The 14,291-nt window shown below is 34.0% G+C and overlaps 1 protein-coding gene across 1 annotated transcript; it reads left to right on the top strand.

Annotated features, from left to right (window-relative positions):
• Positions 1-413: 413 nt before the first annotated feature.
• LOC126681054 (ubiquitin carboxyl-terminal hydrolase 5) lies at positions 414-14,077 on the top strand. Its single transcript, XM_050376429.2, is given in 16 exon segments — positions 414-662; positions 740-907; positions 999-1,143; positions 1,640-1,699; positions 1,855-1,950; positions 3,540-3,591; positions 3,594-3,652; positions 3,654-3,959; positions 7,002-7,142; positions 7,222-7,392; positions 8,953-9,210; positions 9,300-9,448; positions 9,615-10,154; positions 11,290-11,563; positions 12,912-13,130; positions 13,905-14,077. Coding segments are annotated over 15 exon segments (2,742 nt in total). The 5' UTR covers positions 414-513; the 3' UTR covers positions 13,086-13,130; positions 13,905-14,077.
• Positions 14,078-14,291: the final 214 nt, after the last annotated feature.

Raw genomic sequence — 14,291 nt, 5'->3', positions numbered from 1 at the left:
AAATGCACTAGAGCGCTTTAGTTACGTGGTTCCTTTTATTTACTATCTCCGTCCCATTCTAATTGATCAAATTTTTTATTTTGACTATCCCATTCTATTTGAAAACTTCTATTTATAGAATATTTTTCACACCACTTTTCTTCTTTTGCCCTCATCAATTAATGTATTTTAAAAGTATTTTTTTAAAAAGTAGTGAATCATTTAATGTAATATGAGAACATAAAAGTAAAGTTACTAAAATTTCTTAAATAATGGAGATTTTCACAATTAGAATGAGACAGAGGAAGTATATTTTTTTTCAAGAAAAGACATAAAAGCTAAAATTTGATAAATATAGGCATTGAAAAGACATTTAATGTAGGAGTATAAAAATAGTAAAATAAAGAAATTTTGAAATGAGTTTTGATATTTTTCAAATTGTGTAAAAATAAGAAAGAGAGTTCTTTTTCCTATCACAACCTAGAAACAAAAGTCGAGAAAGAAAAGAGGTGGTGATTAATTAGGGGTGGGTTGATGGCGGAGGTATCGACGTGCAGTGTGAGCGGGAAGAAGGAGGGCGGAGCGTTGAGGGCGGAGGAGGAGAGACTTTTGATCAGAGACATTGCGCTTGCCGCCGAAGCTAACAGTAAAGAAGGAGATCTTTTTTACTTAATCACTCAAACGTATGTTCTTTTATTTATTTATTTTATTCTTCACCATGTTTGTTGTGTTCAGCTTGAATGTTTAGTTGATTCAACAGATGGTGGCAACATTGGATTGATTATGTGAACCATGAGCAACCAGCCGAGAGACCTGCTACAATTGATAATTCCGATTTGGTATTTGATGCCACGCCTCAGGATAGTTTATTGGAAGGCCGTGACTATGTTCTGCTTCCTCAACAAGTTTGGAACCAGTTTTATTCATGGTCGTATTCCGCTCTATTCGACTTTTAAACTTTAACTTCTCGTTGCTTATTAATAAATTGTAATTTATGATAGCTTTTCATGGCGGTATAGGTATGGAGGTGGTCCAACATTGGCGCGCAAAGTCATCTGTTCTAGTCTTTCTCAGACAGAGTTAGCCGTCGAGGTCTATCCCCTCCGTCTTCAGCTACTGATTATGCCTAAAGGGGATCGTTCTACTATAAGAATAAGCAAGAAGGTATAAGCATCCGAATTTCTCTTCATTCAGCGATTTTAAAATAGCACCATTGGTACTAGAAATAAGAATTTTAAGCTCTCCATGGTTAATGTGTTAAATGTATTCGTATTTCAATTGTTTATGATACACATTTTAATTGATAATTGTGATATTGTACATGTTTAATTTGAACTTTTAGAGGACTAAACTGATACGTGACATTATTTATAACATTTAGCAAAAAATATCTACTCTAGCTCTTCAGATCACTCATAGTGCATCACTTTTGAAATGCTGTCACCTGGGAGCCTTTGGCTCTACCTTTTTTTTCCCTAAATGATTGTGGTTATGTCGTTATATATGAAGATTGATTATTGAATAACATTAGTTATGCATTTTCTTAAATTTTAAAACTACTATGTCACTTTAAAAGCTTAAGTCTTACTAATCTTTTCTTCCATCAAAAAACCTTCATATTTTACTGCATGCACTTATCAAAAGTTGATCATTTTGGCAGGAAACAGTCGGAGAGCTTCACAGAAGAGCTTGTGATATTTTTGATCTTAATTCCGAACAAGTACATGCTTGACCTTTTCCTTTTTATCTCTCTGTTTTATCTTTTTTTTTTCCAAAAATTTGTTTCAATTCTTAAATTGGCAGGATGTCTGTTTTATGTTTATCAGCACATATATTTTCAGTTTCCTTGTATTAGTTTTTTTTTCAATTTGACAGGTGTGCATTTGGGATTACTATGGCCATAGAAAGCATGCTTTGATGACTGACATGGATAAAACTCTTGATGATGCCAACATACAGATGGATCAGGATGTAAGTCCTTTTTATATCCAGCTAATTAATTTCATTTTTTGAGTACCGCATTTTTTAGATGGGAAACCTATTTGCATGCTTGTAACTTGCTTCCAATTAGTATAATATAGTTGTACTTATTATTTTACATCTGTGTGAAAGATGCTTTCTCAGAGTTGTATATGCTTCATGTCCAAATGTGTTAATTGATGTTTGAAATCAGTGTTTTATATATTAAAAAGCTCCATTTATTTAAAGATGTGAAATAATAAATGATTTTCTATTTATGTGAACGAAAGGACCAACAGACCTATGAAACAAAGAGTTCGTTTAATTCTTTTGAGTAGTAGTTAACATGTTATCATCGTTTTCTTTCTCCGGATTTAATGAAATTGATAGGCACTGGGTTTTTTTGGCTGTGTATCTTAGAGATTCTAGCAGCTTTTGGTAATGCATTTCTTTGGCAAGTGATAGATGGCAGTTCATTTTGTTATTTTAACACCTACTTGTGATGCTTCTGTACTGTTTGATTGTTTTCTTGATGAGCACCAGTGGCGTATCTACATACAGGCTAGTGTAGGCTCTAACCCGGGCTGCCGTTGGAAATTATCCAGAGGTAGGATTTGTAGTGAATCCAGGACTAGAGGAGGTTAAGCTCAGACTGCCTGGTGGTCAGAGGTGGATTAAACGTTAATTCCGGGATGAAACGAAATGTTTCCGCCACTGATGAGCATCATGCTGCATTCTTTGGCTTGTGCTTTACATCAGATTTGATATAAGAATCTCACAAAGTGCCTCCTTATTAATAAAAATCAGACATGTAAATCTTGTAAAAAGCGTTCTTTATAATAAAATTCTAGGAAAGAATCTCCTTTTAGTATGTCAGGCATACTACATACGTAAGATTCATAAATCATTATAAACTGGAATTTCATGAACTTAAAGTTCTGAAACAGCTTTTCTTGTGATGTGACTGGACATTGTCTAGACTTCCTAGAGACCATGGAAAGGAAATTTCTGCACATCTAGACAATCTTAATGGTTGTAGCACCTGTAATTGTACCATCTGCTGCGGACATTGTGTCTAGACTTCCTAGAGACTACGGAAAGGAAATTCTTGCACATTAGGACAATTGTTTAATGTGACGCTGCTGAATCTTAATGGTTAAAGAACTTGTAATGTATCTTATTGAAGATATTAGAATGCATATTATGCGACCCTTCTGTTCATCTTCTTCACTTTTCTTTATTCTTTTTTAGTACTGTAACTGTGTACTTTCTTTTTGAATTAGCGTATTGGTCAGCGATTGTCCAATATTTAAATGAATGTATTTTAGTGGACATTTGTTCAGATGAACAAAAATGATGTCTCTGTAGTCTATCCGTCTGAAGACTGTTCACGTGCTTGCACAGATAAAGTGACCAAATTACGATAACATGAAGATATGCAGATTACATGCTGATCAAATACATGTAAAAGAGCATGCATAGATTTATTATTGTCGAGTTTCAGAATCTGTATTGTGAGAATCATTCTGGATACTGCATGTTTACTGGTATTTTTCATATAGTAACATTTTATTTCCTTTGTTCGAAAATTATATAAACAGATTCTGGTGGAGGTTCTGAGCAATGTCAATGGTACTGCATTGAGTGGTTGTACTCTATTCTGGATAGTGGATCTTCTCAGAGAGAAGCTAGTTCTGCTCTTTTAGAACCTTCTTTCTAAGTCAAGCTTATCGATTGCAGGAGGTTTATCTGCAAGCAAGGGTGGCTCTAGAAGTTGCAGTTCAGAGTTGCTACAAGGTCAAAACCTGACATCTCAAGGTGGGGATTTGGATAACACATATGTAGTTAGTGGTGTCAGTACAAGGGGGTCTTCTGGTGGCCTGATTGGGTTGCAGAACCTGGGAAACACTTGCTTTATGAATAGTGCAATACAATGTCTTGTTCACACCCCTGAGTTTGCCAAATATTTCCGAGAGGATTATCATCAAGAGATAAATTGGCAAAACCCCTTGGGCATGGTGGTAAGTTTGTGTTAGTTTCTGTAATGTTATCTTTTCCCATCATGATCTTCAAAACATTAAGGTTCTACTTGTCCTTTAGAAATAGTAGCTTCCTGGAAAGCAGTTTCTGATCTTGCTGCTTGGGGTGAATGAGAAAACTAGCTGAATTTTTTTTAATAATTTTTATTTTATGGATTTGATTGACTCACAATGATGGAACCTTGCAATTGAACAGTAATACATATTTTTAGGGTTTTACTATTCGCCGCCCAAAATTACTACCCACCGCCCAACTTATTACCAAAATATCCCTAAGCCATTTTCAGCTAAAAAAAAAATTCAATCCTCTCAATTCAACTAAAAACCCGACATAACCGAGCAAATTTATAATAAAAATATCAAAATCACCTAAAAATAACCTCTAATAATTAATCGGTTTTTAATTTTTTCGTTTTTAAATTTTTTTATTTTTTTAATGGGTCATCGCCTTGATTTGGCGATGGACCTTATGGGCTATCGCCTTGATTTGGCGATGGCCCATAGGACCATCGCCAAATCAAGGCGATGGCGATGGCCCCATACATCTCAAGAAGATGGCCCAAAGGGCCATCTGCTTGAGATGGCGATGGCTCTATGGGGCCATCTCCTTGATTTGGCGATGGCTCTTATGGGCCATCTCCCAATCAAGGCGAGAGCCCCTATGGGCTATCGCCATCTAAGGGCGATGGCCCATTAAAAAAAATTTAAAAAATTAAATAAATAAAAATCGATTATTGTTCCGTCTTCTATTTCTAATCGATTTTGACATTTTTATTGTAAATTCGCTCGGATATTCGTTGGGTTTTTAATTAAATTGAGAGGATTGAATTTTTTTTTAGCTGAAAATGGCTTAGGGGTATTTTGATAAAAAGTTGGGCGGTGGGTAGTAATTTTGGGCGGTAAATAGTAGTCCACTATTTTTATTAGTTTACTGTTCCTGATACACTGCCACATAAAGCTCCTAGGTGATATCTTTTGTTGCTGGTTATTTGCATTTTCAGTCATTTACTCTATTTTTGTAGTTCTCTCTTCAATTCAGGTTATACAAAAGTACATATAAAAATAATGGAGTCCCCATAAGGTGAAATGTTTTCATGATATTTTTGATAATGAAAAATTATTACTAGTATTACTTTGATGCAAATGCTGAATGTAGTTTATGGTACTTAAGTAGCAAGTTAAGTTTCAGATATTTTCTTTAGATTATTGATTTTTAAAAATATGAAACTATGTTTAGGTTATGGTGGTTGGTAGTACATGACCAACTTAACTTATAAGACTACTGTATTGTTCCTTGCTGTGTGCAATAAGAGCTATATGCTGACTGATAAATCTTCCTTTTGCTTGTTCAATCAATGCATATAAGTTTTCTTACCCATGACCTGTGGTTCTTCCTTTTATGCATGAATTCTACTTTTTTTGTTTTGGCTATACAAGATTGCTGGTGATATGCTTATTGGCGTTGTTTTAGCTCTAGTCTTTATGAGTTTCTCCTTTCAATTATGTTATTTTGTGGATTATGCTTTGCAACCTCTTTCAGTTGCAAACAGAGGTAAATATTTTGATGTTAGTTATTCCACATGTTGTTAGTGGTCAACCTATCATGGATGAAACATCCCAACTATTTGGTGAGCAATTTTAATTTTTTCTTCTCATATCATATTCTAAACATTATAAACAAAATCCTTAATTTGTTGGAATATACTAACTTTTTAACATATGATTGATGACCTAGAAAGACGACCTTTTGCATCATCGAGTTTAGCTGGTTCATTTAATTTGTATCGTAGTCTTTCAGATTTTTTTTTTTAGTTTTAGCTAGTAATCTTATTTCATTTGAAAATAGGTACACTTGATTAACATGTGAAAGGCTAATGTAATTAATAAGATAATTTTTTTACTGCCTAAAATTGATACTAATGCAAAATAGTACCTTTTTATTGGTTTCAAAGACTTCAAAATTATGGTTATACATAACGAGATGTAACAAACAAGCATTTGACTGAATTCAGCAGGAAGTGTCTAATTTTTGGGGAATCGTCACGTCCTCTATCTTTACTAAGAAGCATTTCTGCCTGTTAGCATGGAAACCATAAACCTGCATCGTCTATTGATCCTGCTTGGGCGTATTTGGGAAGTAAAATGATGTGCTATCATAGAAGATGCACACTCTCACTATGTCCAAAGTTGTTGGATACAAAATGTTCAGTGAAGATTTTTCTTTAAGGTCTAACTTCTTACCAGAGATTAATCTTGTATCATTGCGCAAATTAGGGTAGATACTGAACCTACTGCTTCAATTTAAGCACATTTCAAGGATGAGTTTGTTGTATACAAGCCAGTTAGATAGTCATAACTCTACTCAAATTTTGGGCCATAGTTTGATTCGAAAGTTGAATGCTGCAATGCCAGGAAATGATTCACCAAGAATTGAGCACATAATTATAATCCTCCCTTTATTGTTGGCCACCATTTCAAGTGATAACTTCTCTAATTGTGGTCAGTGAAATTGTGTATTGTTAATTTATAATGCTGTAGTCTTGGGTTATACTCTTATACTAGTTCCTGGTAGACTTATGGACCTAAACATGAGATGTGCAATCACATGCCTCCGAGTCTAATATAATAATTTCTGATTGTTTTTGTCGTCAAGAGTTTTCAGCATCAATTCTTATAATAGAACTGTTAAGATAATACTATTGTTGGAGCCTCACCTAATAGGTTGAGCTTTTGAGTGAATTGGTTATTTGACATCGTATTAGAGCCTCTATGATTGAAAGGCTTAGAATTTGATCTAAGACAACTCCCATTTTATTAATTAAACTATTTGTGTGCATGTGTATTTGTTTGTTTGGTCGCGCATCAAGTCCAATGCACATTAGAGTGAGGGGGTGTGTTAAGATAATTCTATTAGTGGAGCCTCAATCAATAGCTTGAGCTTTTGGGTGAATTAGTTATTTAACAAGAATAACATGATTGTATAAATATCCTGTCAACATCAATTAAAAACTGGTCTTGTTGTAGGGGGAGCTAGCTATAGCATTTGGTGAGTTGCTTCGAAAGCTATGGGCACCTGGTCGAACACCAGTTTCTCCCCGCCAATTCAAAGCAAAGCTGGCTCGTTTTGCACCTCAATTCAGTGGCTACAATCAGCATGATTCACAGGTTATCAAGTGGAATAAATTCCCATTATTCTATAGTCTATTCCTATTTTCTTGATTTAAAATGTTTTACTTTGTTTCAGGAACTTCTAGCATTTCTACTAGATGGTCTTCATGAAGATTTGAATCGTGTCAAACATAAACCTTATATAAAGTCTAAAGACGCCGATGGTCGTCCTGATGAAGAAGTTGCCGATGAGTACTGGGCAAGTCACATTGCTCGTAATGATTCCATAATAGTTGATGTGTGCCAAGTGAGTCTCATGATAATTCCTTGAACTTGTTTTCTCAAAGATTTTCTTTATTGGACTTATTGCTCGAAACATAGTTGTCATCCACGTCGATCAATTCTTCTTTGGCTTTTTTAACCATTGTTTGAAAAATTGTTTACTTAAATCTGCCATTGTATTTTCTTATGTTTTTCATCTGGACTCTTAATTTATGTGATGCAGGACTCACTAAAAGTCCAACAAAAACTTTTAATGCCAGTGCTAAAGATACCAGTCTTGACTTTTATATATTTGCCATACAACTACAAGCATGGTCCAATAATGTCATTACAGTTTTCATCCGTTAATGAATTCTTAACAACTAGTTCTTTTTAATAAGAGATCCATATACATGGTCATACCTCTTTCTGGTAGGATGAGCTTGCTTATAGAATTTAGAAGTTGACACATATATAATCTCTTTCTGGGATTGTAGAATTGTGTTTTGTTGCTATAACATAATATGAAATATTTTGCTTATAGTATTCAAAAGTTTGAGACAGTGCTTTTGATTTTGGACATGGTGATAGTCATAGAATGGATTTTGTATTTTTATTTTTCCCCCAGACTAGGAAAATGTTATACTGATATCAAATGGTCTACATGGTATGACGACTACCTTCAAATAGCAGTTTGTTGTTTGCTTGATAGCTCCAGAAAAAATCATGCACATACATTTGCATTTCTTATATGTTTTAATTGTTAGCAAGTTGATAAAATATAGATGACAGAGCACTATTTAATGAGGTTAAAATTTAGCTGCAGATGCGCCTTGTAATATGCGAGCTCTTTTACGCCAATTTGTCAGTAAAGTAGTTCAGTTTTTAAATAATTAACTTGGGTGACTATGATAATGAATTGAAGGGCTAGCAAACTAGAAAGTTGAGGATCATTTTTGTTCAACTTGAGAATGAGGATTCGAGTCCCAGAAGTTTATATTTGAAGGTCAAAGATGCTTTTTGTATTGACCTGTTAATTTTTAATCAGATTGTAAAGTTAGGACATTAATTTTTAACATGAAAGAGATCTTGTTTTATGTGTTCAGTGTATTCTAATAACTGTGGTTTCATGTTGCATGTGCTTCTACCAGTACCACACAAACTTTATACTTTTCTAAGTTTTGAAGTATTTCTTTATTTCTATGCATTGAGACTGGTCTCAATTCGCCTTTATAGATGTGCTAGCTTACAGATGGACAGTTTTTAGGTTTTGTGAGGAGGCTTTTAATGGGTGTACACGGAGGTTGAATGTATCTCCGTCTTATGTTATTTTACTCCGCGATGACAGATTCTCCATGGATTTCCCACCTCCCCTTCAAATCTTTTTTAATTTTGGCGAATTTGTTTCGAGTTCTGAACGGTTTGCTCTTATTAATATGTTCTTCTGTTCCTTGCCATGGATGCTAATATTTGTGGTTTATTTTACTGATTGATTTAAAGATGTTCTTAAATGTCAATTGATGTGCTTGTGTACTGCCATGCCATCTGCACACTTTATAACCCTTATATTTACGTATAATGTACATGATTGTTCACTGTTTTACAGGGTCAATACAAGTCAACATTGGTTTGCCCGGTGTGCAACAAAGTCTCTATCACATTTGATCCCTTCATGTATCTCTCTTTGCCACTCCAATCCACCACTACACGATCTATTACAGTGACAGTTTTTACTAGTGATGGGAGTGCGCAGCCATTTCCTTGCACTGTGACTGTCCCTAAGCTGGGACGATGTAGGGACTTGATCCATTCACTTAGCAATTCTTGTTCCTTAAAGAACAATGAAGAACTTAAACTTGCCGAGGTTTATGACATAATGCATTGTCTCTTGTTTTCATAGAATTATTGTTATGCAACTGAATGGGGTAACTTATTTAAATACGTTGTTAACAGGTAAGAAACCATTTATTTCAAAGGTTTTTGGAAGACCCTTTGATATTGTTATCCACAATCAAAGATGATGATCATCTTGCTGCCTACAAAATTCCAAAGTCAGCAAATAAAAAAGTTATGCTTAGGTTGATACATCGCCGCCAAGATCGGTATTATATTTAACCTGGAGTTCTGTTTCTTGTTCTGGTTAAAAGCATTTGTTTTGGTCAATTTAGAATGAGATTGTGTATTAATGTGTTAGCTAATTTCCTAGAGAGAAACATACTTTTAAAGGCTCCTAGTAACAAATTCATTTTTGTCATTTTTCTTTAACAGGGAAGCAAATGACTCCAAAACTAGTCCACAGTGGAAACTATATGGTATACCTATTTTATCATCTATTCCATGCAATGATGTAATTAGAAGAGGTGATATACAGGCTGTCGTCCAAAAAATGTTATCCCCTTTCCTGAGAACCGAGAGCTCGAGACATGCTGGCATTGCCGATGGGCATGCTAGTAGTTCCATTGAAGCATGTAGAGATCCTATATTGCCAAATAAAGACAGCAGTAATTCCAAGGCATCGGCATTAATAAAACTGCCTCTTCAGTTGGTTGATGATAGCAATGCATGTGTCGATCTTTCAGTGGCAGAAGAGAAAGCCATCAGATTGTCGTCCTCAACATCATCAGTGGTTGTATATATAGACTGGTCAGAGGAGCTATTAGAGAAATATGATACCCTTTTAGTGGAAAACTTGCCTGAAGTGCTGAAGTATGGACCTGTAAATAAGAAAGCTCGCACTGAACCTCTCTCACTGTACACTTGTCTAGAAGCTTTTCTGCGTGAAGAGCCCTTGGTACCAGAAGACATGTGGTTAGTATATTTTACTGTATTTATTGTTCCCGTTGTAAATTAATTTGTGCTTGTGCTGATTAATCCTTGCACTGATTTTTATTGTTGTTGATATCTTTCTGAATTAGGTACCTGAATATAAAATGAGACTTTAGAAAAGCTGTTTTTTGCCCTTTAGGAATTTCTCTGTGTACATATATGTTATTCAAGGTTTATTTACGAGAATTAAATCTCCTTAACCTTAGCATATTCTGAATATATATTTAGCCTAAGAAAGGAAAGAAAATATAGAGCCTAATTAGTATACAATGAATGTGTCAATCGGATTTGCTAAATGAGATCCTCAGATTTCACCCTAAGCAAAGATGGTAGCCTGTCCTGTTGCAGCTAGCATTGGCATCTAAAACTCAATTTATTAGTCAAAGGTGGAAAACATCTGATTGATGAATTCTCTGCTATGATGCACGGAAACCTAGAGGAATGTTGATTTCCCCAATTCAAAAACGTTTCCACTTCCGAAACTCTTTCGAAAAGTTTCGGGGCCGTTTGTGTAAATAATAAAAGTTAGAAATTCGTTTCCTAATAAGAAACTCGTTTCCAAAAATAAACTTAAAAATTTATAAATATATAAATATATAAATATTTTAAAGATTACTTATAAAATATATATATATATATATATATATATATATATATTCACCAACAAGCTTTATTATTCACATTAATCAGAATAAACAAAAGAAAATTCTTCTTCTATCTAAACACAAAAGAATCCAATTATTCTATATAATGTAATAGTAATTTATTTGTATAAAACTATATTTTTTATAAGTTAATTTTAATAACTATTGAATTTTATAATTTTTAATATTTATAAATATATCCTATATTTTTATTATTTACACGTTTTGCCCACATTTCCGTTTCCTGTATTTTGAAAAAAGCCGTTTCGTGGTTTCCGTTTCTGTATTCGTTTCCGTTCCTGTGCAATATAGATTCTCTGTATCAGGTCATGTTTGTTTGCTGAATTCTTGTAATGTAAATTTCTTATATTGCTTTGATACATGAGGGGACATGATATGTGAATCCTTTATCTATCATATTTTGAAAGGGAAGGAAAGCAACTAATGAACTCATGTGAATATATCTTTCAAAGGTACTGTCCACAATGTAAAGAACGTCGGCAAGCTAGTAAAAAACTTGACTTATGGAGGCTTCCTGAAGTGCTGGTCATCCACTTGAAGAGGTTTTCATACAGCAGGTCAATGAAGCATAAACTGGAAACCTTAGTCAACTTTCCTGTTCATGACTTAGACTTGACGAGTTATGTAGCCAACAAGAACAACAGCTGCCGTCAGCTTTATGAACTCTATGCCTTAACAAACCATTATGGTGGCATGGGAAGTGGGCACTACATTGCGTATATTAAGGTTAGTATAAAATAAACTAATAATTGGTGCATGATTATGTCGATTGTCAAACTGCATTGGCATTCTTTGCTTCATTTTTCTGGTTCTTGGTCATATAGACATTCTTTTAACAAATGTGATAATTTTAATTGTATATTTGTGCAGTTTAGCTGTAAGGTATTTTTGCATTGTGGTGGAACTTACATTGATGATATGTTTCATTTCTATTTTAGATAATTCTGGAGTTTTGTAGAATCTTTTAAAAGTTCTACATGTGGTTTCTTGAAAATGTATGTTATCCAGAATTCTGTTTGCTGATTACTTTTAGTACTATTTGTAATAATTGAATGAGGTGCATGGTCAATTTCCTCATCAAATAATGTAATATTTGCTTGACTATACATTTAAGCATGCGATTGCATTTCAGTCATTATCGTTATTGCATAAGTTTTTGACAACTTTTCTAAATTTTTGTTTCATTTAGTTGGCAAAGATGAACAGGAAACAAGATTGCCTATGCATAAAATCATATCTCGTCCATAAAGGCCCTTTGTTTTATAAATTAAAATATAAGAATTGGATTAGAAGTTTGTGAAACATGTCCTGCACCTGTTTTTAGTATGGACTGATTCAGTGTTTAAATTTTGCATTGAAGACGCATCTTGGTTTGTACACCCACTTGAATTTTTTTTTCTAATTCCTGTTTTTAAAGCTTGTTTTGGGCACAATAGGAGATCTTTGTTTTCTAGTTTCAAGTAGATTGAGGTGTTACAGAAGCTCCAAGGCAACAATGTCAGAACTTGGGTCAAGAGAAAGAAGATTTTAGAAATGATTTGGTCTAGCCCTTTTTGAATATTGTACTTTGCAGTCCTATTTAGTTCTTGGTCCAGTGTTTTATTGTTTTAAGGTTGAGGTGGTTGGTCATTTCTAGAATGACACAATGGGTAATAAATAGGTAATAAATAGCCTAGGGTATGTAATTTCACAGTTCTATTTTGGGTCATTTGCTCAGTAGAGATTCTGGTTTTTGTACAGGTGTCAGGCTCTGTATATATGATTTAGAAGTTTGAGTACTTATTGGTCAGGAACTTGGAATACTTTTAGTTCATATTATGATTGGTCAGGAACTTGGAATACTTTTATTTTATATTATGATTGTTATGAATATTTTTTTCATTATTACTGGCCAGAAAATTGTTTATAATTAACTACGATTCTCAAAGAAGTCAACCCTAAATTTGATGCTTTTTGGTCCTCAACTATGACAATGTAGATAATCTGTATGTAAAGTTCTTAATTGGTTTGTCAACTTTTCTTGAATTATGCTACATTTTCTTTATCTCACTCCTATCATTTAAATATTTTGTAGCTTTTGGAAGAGAATAGGTGGTACAGTTTTGATGACAGCCACATATCTGTCATAAGTGAAGAAGAAGTCAAGTCGGGTGCTGCATATGTTCTCTTCTACAGAAGGGTGAAGACTGATGGTGCCATTAGCAATGGAGAGCGCTCTAGTGAAGGCAATCATTTATCCCAAAAGTGAACCCGAGAGCATTGATAATTTTTGCCACATTGTTGAAAGATTTCGGTATGTGATGCTCACTGTTTTTTTTTTTTTAAATTTAACTCTTCCATCAAGTCTCCACTTAGTAGGCATTTAATTTAAAGTTGCCATGTCTTTTTGCACAGAATATTTAATATTGGGTTCTGTTACTGTTGTCCCATTGTAGTTAGTTAACTTAGTAGCATGAAGCACATAAAAAGCAATCAATCAAAGGATGTTAAGCTTCCATGCTCATCAAAATTCCAAAAATGTTTATGAATGATATTTGTGCTTCTCTGAATAGTTTTTTCTTTTCCTCATCATTACAAAGCAGAATAAAACTGCGTCCAACAAATTATTTGAAAGATATACATGAATGTGCTTTCTAAAATCTAAAGTCTAGCTGACAAGACCGTGCTTCATTTGTTTTGCGGTTTTCTGAACCAAAAAAAAAGAAGAGATGGAAATCAATACTTTGTTATAATTATGCAAGGTCTGCTTCCTTGTAGCAAAATGGATGCTAAAACTTGCTGCTTTGGAATGACACAACAGATGTAGATGACTGGATAATTAATAAGAATTAATTTTTAGTATGAGAGTTAGCTGAGAATTCACTTGTTAAGGCCAATTATCATGAAGATCAGGAAACTCTTTAATTTCTAATTCTTATTTTTGTATGACATGCTGTGTGGACTCAGTTTGTAGACTAATTTAACAAGGTAGTAAGAGTAAAAAGGATTACTAGTAGTAGCAGCATTATCTCTATTATCTTTGTTTTTATCATTAAATTTATCATCTCCATGTCTTTCTTCCCTACAGGAAATGACATCGTGCTGTCGCAAACAATTAATTCACTTGTCTACATTTGGGCTAGGTATATTCCGGCATTGTTATCATAGCTTAAGTTATATGTATTATCCAACAGTTTTTGGAAAACGATTTTCAATCTTCTTTTTAAAATCGATTTGTCAATTTATCCGTACCTTCTCCAAGTCCCTTGGTAACAACATTCAGATCTGGAATCTCCTCCATTTGGGTCATAGAATACAGCATCCTTCATATAGCTTTATAGTTGGACGATTCGGACCTCCGTCTCTGTCAGAGCCCGACCGCACACTTTTGTTAAGCCTCCGACATGGCCATACTGACCATCATACTCAAAAGATCATTGGCTATGTTATTGGTGATTAAGAAATTAAAGTTTAA

Source organism: Mercurialis annua, linkage group LG5 (genome assembly GCF_937616625.2).
Source record: "Mercurialis annua linkage group LG5, ddMerAnnu1.2, whole genome shotgun sequence".
Taxonomy (NCBI): Eukaryota; Viridiplantae; Streptophyta; class Magnoliopsida; order Malpighiales; family Euphorbiaceae; genus Mercurialis; species Mercurialis annua.
This window is presented reverse-complemented; position numbering and strand designations above follow the sequence as displayed.